The 10,843-nt window shown below is 32.1% G+C and overlaps 1 protein-coding gene across 1 annotated transcript; it reads left to right on the forward strand.

Annotated features, from left to right (window-relative positions):
* Positions 1-160: 160 nt before the first annotated feature.
* LOC127263189 (DNA mismatch repair protein MSH2) lies at positions 161-8,063 on the forward strand. Its single transcript, XM_051292207.1, has 13 exons — positions 161-429; positions 528-577; positions 691-723; positions 1,572-2,645; positions 3,544-4,098; positions 4,402-4,512; positions 4,577-4,666; positions 4,784-4,855; positions 5,282-5,392; positions 5,599-5,725; positions 6,701-6,900; positions 7,135-7,284; positions 7,477-8,063. The coding sequence occupies exons 1-13, from the start codon at positions 381-383 to the stop codon at positions 7,678-7,680; spliced, it is 2,826 nt and encodes a 941-aa protein (XP_051148164.1). The 5' UTR covers positions 161-380; the 3' UTR covers positions 7,681-8,063.
* The last annotated feature ends 2,780 nt before the right edge of the window (positions 8,064-10,843 follow it).

The raw sequence follows: 10,843 nt of genomic DNA on the forward strand, positions 1-10,843 counted from the left end.
ATTTTTAAAACACCTCTTAATCAAACTTTATGCGTACGTTACCATTTAACTCCGTTTCAAGTTAACATATAGTGGTGTTTAATCTGATGCCATTAAAATTGATTAAGAATATGTAATGAAACAAAATTAATAATTAGGATATATCAAAATAATTTTTTCCCCCAACGAAAATGAAAAGGCGCACGTTAGCGCGGAGCCTGCGCATGCGCGCTTCTTCCCGCCATTACTCTCGAAAACCTATACTCCAATCGACTGTGTACTGTCTGCGAATCATCTGGGAGCTTTACGATTGAGTGGGTAGCCGAAAGGAACCGAGGCTCTTGGCGAGGGTTTTATTTTTCATCTTCACTAACTGTTGGAAGTTGAGAGCATTTTTCGCAATGGGCGACAATTTTGAGGAGCCGACCAAGCTTCCCGAACTCAAACTCGGTACAGAAAAGCCCTACTGTTTGGGGTTCAGATCAATTTTTATTTTATTAATTTTTATGTCGCAGTTGAGATATTTATTTGGTATCGATGTTTTGCAGATACCAAGCAAGCTCAAGGGTTTCTGTCGTTCTTTCGAAGCCATCCCAGTGTAACTTTTATTTTAATGTTTTGCTGTGGATGAATAATTATGCGCTGCTTTAAATACAATTGTCAGTTCGGAAGCAATGGTTGGTGACGCATTTTTATTCTGTTTATGTGCAGGACCCTAGAGCTGTCAGGTTCTTTGATCGTCGGGTTAGTGTCTATTTTCTCTTCATTTCAATGTTGTGAAGCTTGTGTTTGCCTTACATTGAAGGCAAATGCTTTGATCTTCCTATGTTATTGAATGTCTGACCTTTTCTTGATGCAATGAGAGACTTCTGTTCAAGAATGGCGTAGTGATTGAAGAAAGGCTATGATGGCTGTGTCTAGGATGTGGTTTGGGATGTTTTGAAGTGAAAATAGGTGTTTGAAGTGATGATTGAATGAAAATGTGTTGCATGTTATGATTTTTCAGGAGAAAAGAAAATGTTTTCTCTGGATTGCATATTGCGAAAACAAGTTTCAAAACACAAATAAACAGACCCTAAGAATGTACAATGGTAGATTGATCGTATAGCTTGAGTTGAACTACTGAGATTATATATTTGTTGTTTTCTTTATTTGCCTGAGTAGATATTTTGTTCTGGAGCCCTAACAACAATCACACTCAAGTTAGTTACAGTATGATTGGGTTGAAGTAAACAACGACATGTATCATTGACACATTTAGGTTGGACGAAACCTGAAGCTCAAACACTTTTAACTCAGAGAATGAAGTGAGCCAAGCGACTGTATGTTAATAGCTCAGCATCACTAGATGATAATATAATGGGATCATGAGTTGTCAAAACAATTTATATAACTCTGCTTAATTGCTTCTGCATATTATGTGGTGACTAATGATTGAAATTAACATTCTAAACACCATTGAATTGCCACCTCCGATATCTTCATCTTGAAGCTCCTTTTTCTTTCTCTATTAGAGTTTTAGTTTTCACTAATTAAATTCAATGTATGAGCTACTTTCATTATTCAAGGGCTTTCGGCCATCTTTTTTGCAGGACTATTATACCGCACATGGTGATGATGCATTTTTCATTGCAAAAACCTATTACCACACTACAACGGCTGTGCGTCAACTTGGAACTGGATCTGATGCCATTCCTAGTGTTAGTGTTAGTAAGACCATGTTTGAGACGGTAATTAGAGACATTCTTTTGGACAGGACCGATCGCACTCTGGAATTATATGAGGGCAGTGGAGCAAATTGGAGACTTGTGAAAAGTGGAACACCTGGAAATTTAGGCAGTTTTGAAGAAATTCTATTTGCTAATAATGACATGCAAGACTCTCCTGTCATTGTGGCTTTGATTGCAAATTTCCGTGAAGATGGATGCAATGTTGGATTGAGCTATGTTGATCTCAGCAAGAGGGTACTTGGCTTGGCAGAATTTCTTGATGATAGCCACTTCACAAATGTTGAGTCAGCACTTGTTGCTCTGGGTTGCAAGGAATGCCTTATGCCTGCTGATATGACTAAGGCTAATGAATATAGACCGTTGAATGATTCGTTTTCAAGATGTGGTGTTATGGTGACAGAAAGAAAGAAAAGTGAATTTAAAGGAAGAGATTTGGTACAAGATCTTGGTAGGCTTGTGAAAGGTTCTATAGAACCTGTAAGAGATCTAATTGCTGCATTTGAAAATGCACCAGGGGCTCTAGGGTGTTTAATGTCTTATACTGATTTACTTGCAGATGAGAGCAACTACGGTAACTACAAGATCCAGAGATATGATCTTGACAGTTACATGAGATTAGATTCCTCTGCCATGAGGGCACTGAATGTCATGGAAAGCAAAACTGATGCAAACAAAAATTTTAGCTTATTTGGCCTTTTGAATAGGACCTGTACTGCAGGAATGGGCAAGCGTTTACTACACATGTGGCTGAAACAACCTTTATTGGATATAAATGAGATAAACTATAGGCTGGATTTGGTGCAAGCTTTTATGGAGGATGCTGGCACACGTGTTGATGTGAGGCAGCTTTTGAGAAGAATTTCAGATATAGAACGTCTTACACGCTCTCTTGAGAAGAAAAGAGCAAGTCTTGTGCATGTTGTTAAGCTTTATCAGGTATTCTTTTTTCTGTTTGTTACACACTCAATACTGGAATGAATTTTTCCCTATTTATTAGAAAGGATAATTCATATTGATTACTTTTTTATGTAAGGATTTGGGATTAAGTGTTGTTTTTCAAATTTATGTGACATTCTTTCGACATAGTTATTTGAAATTTGTATGGCTATATCTTGTGTCTACTATTCGTTCAATCTTTATCTACCATCACTTTTGCAATAAATTTCCGTAACAAGGGGAAAGTAAAATAATGTTTAGTCTTCCTCGTTCCCGTTCCCTTATGTATTGTGTTCCTTGTTTATCCCCTAAACCATATGCTGGCCACACCTTACCCTATCTCTCAGAGCTCATCTTAATTGTTATACACTACATGTGTACGATGATGAAAACGCGCCTTCATTGGCATTTTCAACTCAAATTCAAAAAATCTAGAATTACTAAAATAGCATTCGTCATCCGTGTGTGTGTCTGTGTATTTGTGTGCACACATGTTAAGTTTTATCTGTTTCATTATTGTTATGCAGACCTAATTTTTGTACCATTTGCAATGATTCTAGGAACAATCATACCAAAAGTATGTTTGATGGATTAAATTATCTAAAGCGAGGGTTCAGATTCAAGAACTACTTGATCTGTATAATTAACTAAAAGATCAATGTGTTATTGTTTGGACTTGTCTTTTCATGTCTCAATAGCTAGAATTTGTTTCTCTTCATTGTGATCTTTTTGCTTTCATTTTTATTTTATCTTATGTTATGTTTTCATATAATTTCTATCCTGTAGTTCAATAACAGTCATCTATCATGCTTTGCTGAACTGCTTGCTAAACAATTGCTAATAATCTTGTAATAATTCAATCCATGTAATGTTACAAGTTTCTTTCTTTGATATGCAGTCAACTATTAGGCTCTCCTTCATCAAAAGTGCCTTAGAGAAGTACAGTGGCCAGTTCGCATCATTGATCAAGGAAAGATATTTGGATCCTTTAGAACTGTTTACTGATGATAATCACTTGAATAAGTTTATTGGCCTTGTGGAAGCTTCCGTTGACCTTGATCAACTTGAGAATGGAGAATACATGATTTCGTCTGGGTATGATTCCCATTTAGCGACTTTGAAAAATGAGCAAGAGTCTCTTGAACGTGAGATAAATGATTTGCACAAAAAGGCTGCTAATGATCTTGATCTCTCTTTGGACAAAGCTTTGAAATTGGAAAAAGGGACACAGTATGGTCATGCTTTTAGGATTACCAAAAAGGAAGAGCCAAAAGTAAGGAAGAAGTTGAATACACACTTTATTGTTCTTGAAACTCGGAAGGATGGAGTGAAATTCACAAACTCGAAGCTTAAGAAACTAAGTGATGACTACCAAAAGGTAGTTGAGGAATATAGGAACTGCCAAAAAGAATTAGTTGCCAGGGTAGTTCAGACTGCCGCATCTTTTTCTGAGGTATCTATGTTTCAAATTATGAATTCCTTGTTGTTATTCTGCATTTGTCTTCTTTATGGGCTATTGTCACCCCTACTAGTACAGTGATAATTGTTGTGGTAATTATTGGTAGAGTTACTTAAATAGCATTTAGTCTCTTCTTTACTGTTAGAACCTTTTCTGTGGTGGTGTTGTGAGCTAGGGCACACAGGAGGTCCTATGTTTGAAATTCTCATGTCATGTCAATAGGAGTGGTCGTGCTATAATAAATGGCAAATATGAGATATTCATTGTCTTATTAATAATTATGCTTTCTTGGTGTAGGTGTTTGAAAAAGTAGCTGGTTTGCTCTCTGAGTTGGATGTTTTACTTAGTTTTTCTGATTTAGCTGCTAGCAGCCCCACTCCTTACACGCGCCCACTCATTACTCCATCGGTAATAATTCATTTAGTCATCTGATTGTTACTTTGCAAGACATGTGAACATGCTTACTTCTCAGGATGAGGGGGATATTATCCTAGAAGGGAGCCGGCATCCTTGTGTTGAAGCTCAGGATTGGGTGAACTTCATCCCTAATGATTGTAAACTAGTAAGCTCACGTACATGGAGATAAACTATCTTTTACAGACAATGTTGAAATTTTTATTACCCATTCTGTTGTTGTCGATTTGCTTTTATTGTTTATTTATTTTTTCTTTTAATTCAGGTTAGGAGTAAAAGTTGGTTCCAGATCATCACAGGACCTAATATGGGTGGAAAATCGACATTCATAAGACAGGTTACCGACTAGTGAACTTTTCCTTTCTCTTCCTGTCTTTGTTTCCTTTAATAAGTTAATTGAGATAGTGATGGGGATGCGAGATTAACATGATCATGTTTTTGAATTATTATTTAACTTGCTCTCATGGTCCATTACAAATATGATAGTACAAAAGAAAGCCTTTTTTTGTATTTATTGATTATATTAATTGCATTTGTATAAACACAAAAATAAATGACATGAAAACAATAATTTACTTATCACTTAGTCATCTATTAGCCTCTAGGCATCACCAGCTCCGACCTGGAATTTTGCCTTTGTCAAGTTACTATAGGGTTCAATTCGTAATTGCAGTGCACCTTTAAGTATTTCCAAATACACCAGTTTGGAAATAATGTATTTGTCTCAAACCGTTCCCAGTTAACTTTTTTTATTTATGTGCAGGTTGGTGTAAATGTTCTGATGGCGCAAATTGGCTCATTTGTGCCTTGTGACAGTGCTAGTATTTCTGTACGCGATTGCATATTTGCTCGAGTTGGTGCTGGTGATTGCCAGGTTAGCTTATATAGTATGGAATTGGGATTTGTTGAATATAAACTTGTTGAATTTGATGGACATACTTTCAAGCTGCTTACACATGTTGTTTTATGTGATTCTATCATCACACAGAAATAATCATTGCCAGTTTCACACAAGTACTGTGTTTATTGTGTTACGAATAAACTTTCTTCTTCTGTAACTCTACATTTTGTCTTATATAGCTGCGTGGAGTTTCTACTTTCATGCAAGAAATGCTTGAGACTGCGTCAATCTTGAAAGGAGCAACTGAGAGGTCCCTAATAATAATTGATGAGCTAGGTCGTGGCACATCAACATATGATGGATTTGGTAAGTGTTGAAGTTTTCTGCGATGTGTTCTCTGTGACATGGCATACCCTTACCTCGCTGACCCTTGATCATAAGATAGAGATATGTGTGCACAAGAGCATGCATTTTGGGTGTGTTCTTTTTGCAAAAAAAATTAATATCACACATTCATTATTTTTATACACCTACACAATTTCCTATATCTCATAAAAATTATTCCTTCAAACCATTTTACAAAACAAACACATTTTTTTAGAGTTTTAGTACAAAGCATAGACTTTCATGTATCATATATATATATATATATATATATAAGCGAAAAACTGTGGGTTATTCTTAGGGAGCCCTGACTTATTATGGAAATTAGTTGATAGGATAAAGTTGATGACCTTTCCTTGGCATGAGTAATTTGGGTTCACCCGTATGAGTTATACATAACCTTTTTCGATCACATGATAATGCTTTTGTTTTAAACAGAAATAAGATTGTGATGAAATCGTTTTAATTAATTGTTGTGGATCTTGTTTGCTGTTATGGGGGTTGCATCTTGTTTGCTGTTATGGGTTGCATCTTCATCACCTTGTGAAGAATATGATCTTGAAGAAAGATACAAGGAAACTCTAATTTGTGATGAAATTCTCTTAGTTGTTTTGTACTCCCATGCTATCGACTTTTAGGTTATTTCATTGAGAATTCCTTAATTTTGATTAGAATTCTGTTGATCTTAGTTGCACCTACAACTCACCTTTCAATGTAAAACAGGTAAACTAATCTCACTTTTATTATGATTATTATTATTGTTATTATGTTAAAACCAGTTGGATTGTACATGGCTGTAAAAGTAATCTCACTTTTCGATTGATTGTCCTACTTGGCTTATTTATTTGTCTACTTATTTTTTCTTCTACTTGTTTCAACCTGGTTTCATTTCTCTTCCGGTTCTTAGCTTTAAATTTTGTGCACTTTAATAAGAATGTTTGCACTTTTGTGGTGCAGGTCTAGCTTGGGCCATTTGTGAGCACTTAGTTGAAGTGATAAAAGCACCCACACTTTTTGCAACTCACTTTCATGAGCTGACTGCATTAGCTCAAGAAAATACTAGTGATCAATCTTCAAAGAAGCTTGCAGGAATAGCTAATTATCATGTTAGTGCACACATCGACTCATCAAATCGCAAGCTTACCATGCTTTACAAGGTCTTACTCTCTTCTTATAATTTGAACTTGTGTTATTATCATCTCATGCAATGGTGGTGGCCTATGAAATTGTCTGCTAGTTAATTTCTATTAATAGTGTTATACAACTAGCAAATGTGTTATATTTTAACCAAGTATGTAAATAACGGAATGGCTTGTTTCACTCAATTTCTTTCACTTGTTTTCAGTTGATTTATTATTGTGAACATTTATCGTGTTCAAATTGTTTTCCAGGTTGAACCAGGGGCCTGTGATCAAAGTTTTGGGATTCATGTTGCAGAATTTGCTAATTTCCCAGAAAGTGTTGTTGCACTTGCTCGGGCAAAGGCATCTGAATTGGAAGATTTTTCACCCAAGTCAAATTTGCCCCAAGATGTACAAGAGGTATAATAGCATTCATTCTGTTATAATTAATAGCTCTAAAAATTTTCGCATGTCACAGTGTATTTAAAGATTATTATTAGCTGCACAATCGTTTTTGACTTTTTGCATATGAAGCAACTAATCACATTGAAAATTGGTTTTGCTTTAATCCTGTTAAATCAATTAATGTTGTTATGTGTAACATCGATTCAGGTGGGATCTAAGAGAAAACGAGGTTGTGACTCTGATGACGTTAGTAGGGGCATTGAACGAGCCCGGCAGTTTCTGAAGGACTTCTCTGAAGTAGCATTAGAGCAGATGGAGTTGAAAGAAGCTCTACATCATGTCGGAAAACTTAAAGAGGAACTGGAGAAGGATGCCGTAAACTGTGTGTGGCTCCAACAGTTCTTCCTCTAGTAAAGAATACAATCTGATTTTTTTTTGATATTTATATAGATGCTGAATGAAGCAGCTTGTTATCTATGGAGTTTAGCTTTTGGGTATGTCCTAGGAAAGGAACAGCAGATCAAATTGCACATGGATGGATGGATGTATGAAGTTTCTCTTTTTGGCAGCAACCAGCTTCAATGCCAATATGGATTAGACTAGAAGGTAATTGAAACTGAAACTGATACTGAAATGAGGTAGGTCACCTTTTTAGTTTTATACTTAAGTCTGTGTGTTGTGTCGTGCTGTGCTTTAGGGGCCGTTTCTTTTGGTTGAGTTTAGAAATTTTTTGTTTGGATTTAGTATTAAAATAATGTTTGATGTGATGTTTTGTAAGAGAAAAAAATATGTATTTTTTTTTCAAAAAATGCAGAATTTAAATAGAAATATTTTAAAAAATTGGTCTAAAGAAAAAGACCCTCCGTTTGCATTTGTTCTTTTTATGCATCTGCCACTCGTATTATAAGTATAGTTTTTTTTTTTTTTTTACAAATATTTTTCTATTAGTATTTAAAAAAATTAATGAAATTATTTTTGAAATTTTCTTTTTTTTTTTAATTTGTATTTCATTTTGATATGATAATTAATATTCAAAGATCAACGAAGAAAAAAGTAAATAAGATCTTTAAAAGAAGTAGTATATTTTAAGCAATAATATAATTATATAAAAAAATTGATTGTGAGATTAGAATTTTAGATAATAAAATTTTTAATTGAATACTTATTTGCAATATAAATGTTTAATAAAGTAGTATTTTGAATATAAAATTACATTTTTAATTTAAGAAAAACTAGAATAATAAAAAACTTTATAACCAACTACAACTGTATTTACAAATTACTAGTTATATTATTATTATTATTATTATAATATATGTAAAAATAATAATATGAAAGAATTTTGATTTTATTAATATTGTTACAGAATTAATACTTTTGTCATGATTTTTTACATAGCAGTAGCTAGTAGAGGTGTGTTTACTTGTGTAATTATAGTTTTGGTTTTACTATTTCAAAAAAAATTTCCTTAAAAAAACATAAATTCAAATGCTTACTTTATAGTTATTATATTACACTAAAATTTAATTTTATCTTGAAAATATTACATCGATATATATTTATGGTCCATCAGACTACTATTTCAATTCAAATTTTTATTATTCAAAACCAAAACCAAAACTAAGGGTATGTTTCTATTGACGTTGCACTGTTGGTCTACAAATTGGCACGAGACTCCACTGCCCTCTCTCAGGGCCGGTTCTGACTTTCGAATAGCTCGTGGTGAAATAAAAGTTAGAGGCCCTTAAATATATATATATATATATATATATAATACTCTCTCCGTTCGTCTTTAAGGGTCATATTTATCTTTTGCGTCATTGTATTTAACCTTAAAAATATCTTTATATTTGTATAATTTTTTTTTGTACAAATGTCTTTTTATTAGTATTATAGGACAACTAATGGAAGTATTTTTGCAATTTTTTTCTTAATTTGTACTACATTTTGATATAATAATTAATATTCAAATATCAACACGCAAAAACTAAATGAGACCTTAGAGCCGGACGGAGGTAGTATTTTTTTATCTATAATAAAAAAACATTTTTTTAGTATTCTTATGCAAAAAATATCAATAATAATAAAACAAAATTGTTCATAATTCTCATATACTTTTGAAACTTAGCATAAATTATTTATGTATTTTAAAAATTATGTGGAGTCTCTTTATACTTTAACAAATGTTATATGAAACTCTTACCATGCAAAAAAAAATACAATCGAGAAATCATCTTTTCATTGTCCAAAAAATATGAAAATGAGTTTTATGCAACATATTTGAAAGTATATGAAGACGTCATGCAATTTATAAATTATAGGGAGGATTTACGCTGAATTTCGAAACAACAAGAGAGTTAATGACAATTTTGTCTAATAATAATAATAATAATTTTGTCTAATACTTATTTTCTTCTTAATGCAAAAAAAATTTAAATTAAAATAAAAGATCCCTGAATATATATAAATGATATACTCTTTCTTTTTTACCTATAATATAATATCAATAATTAGATAAAATAATTATTTCTAGTATTTTTAGATAAAATATCAATAATAATAATAATATTAATTTTGTTTAACCAATATTTATAAATAATATATTTTTTTATTTATAATAAAATATAAATAATTGAATAAAATAATTGTTTTAACATTTTTATATGCAAAATATTAATAATAGTATTAATTAATATTAATTTTGTCTAATGTATAAAAAATTATTTTTAAAATTTGAAGGTAGTTGGATTTGATTATCCAAAACTTCAAAAGTAATATATGTAACACTTAACCATAAAACTATATTACTCTATTAACATAATAAAATCAAATAATATGTATATATAAATATTGTATATATAACAGAAATATATAACTGACTCCTATTTAAATTGGGCTCTGGGCGGACACCCTTCTCGCCTGGGCCCAGAGTCGGTCTGCCCTCTCTGTCCGACAACTAGGGAAGTTTTTTCCCTTTTTATTTTTTTATTTTTTTTATTTAAATTCGAAAATTACAAAGGTCTGTGCACGACCCTTACATATTAATTATGTGATCATTATACTAATTATAGTTTACTAAAGTGTATATATATATATATATGATATATATGTCATTTTATAGAAAATAAAATTTTTTATTATACAAATAAATAAAATTTTCAAAATATATATGTTCACATAATATAAATGCATAATTAAATTATTATATTTATTACTAATCAAATCAATATATATCAAAATTCCTAGAATCCAAACCAAACCTACACACAAAAAGAAACTACTTAGCTCCGCCCCAGATGATTATATTATACATGTTTTGATGTGGTTCCCCCGTGTGTTTATGCCTCAAGCTACAAGCCATGCATGTTTAGAGTGTCCGGCAAATCACGGAGATTGATAGTATATTGTTTTTGAAATTTATATTTATTTTTTGTGGAATTATACATGAACTATCAATTAAGGGTGTGTTTTTTTAAAAGATTTGGTCACATTTTCACTATTCACTAAATTTTTTCTTCAAAAAAAAATTAAATCAAACACTCATTTCTTATTTTTTTTTATAAATATTATATTA

Source organism: Andrographis paniculata, unplaced genomic scaffold (assembly GCF_009805555.1).
Source record: "Andrographis paniculata isolate CXL003 unplaced genomic scaffold, ASM980555v1 Contig66END, whole genome shotgun sequence".
NCBI lineage: Eukaryota > Viridiplantae > Streptophyta > Magnoliopsida > Lamiales > Acanthaceae > Andrographis > Andrographis paniculata.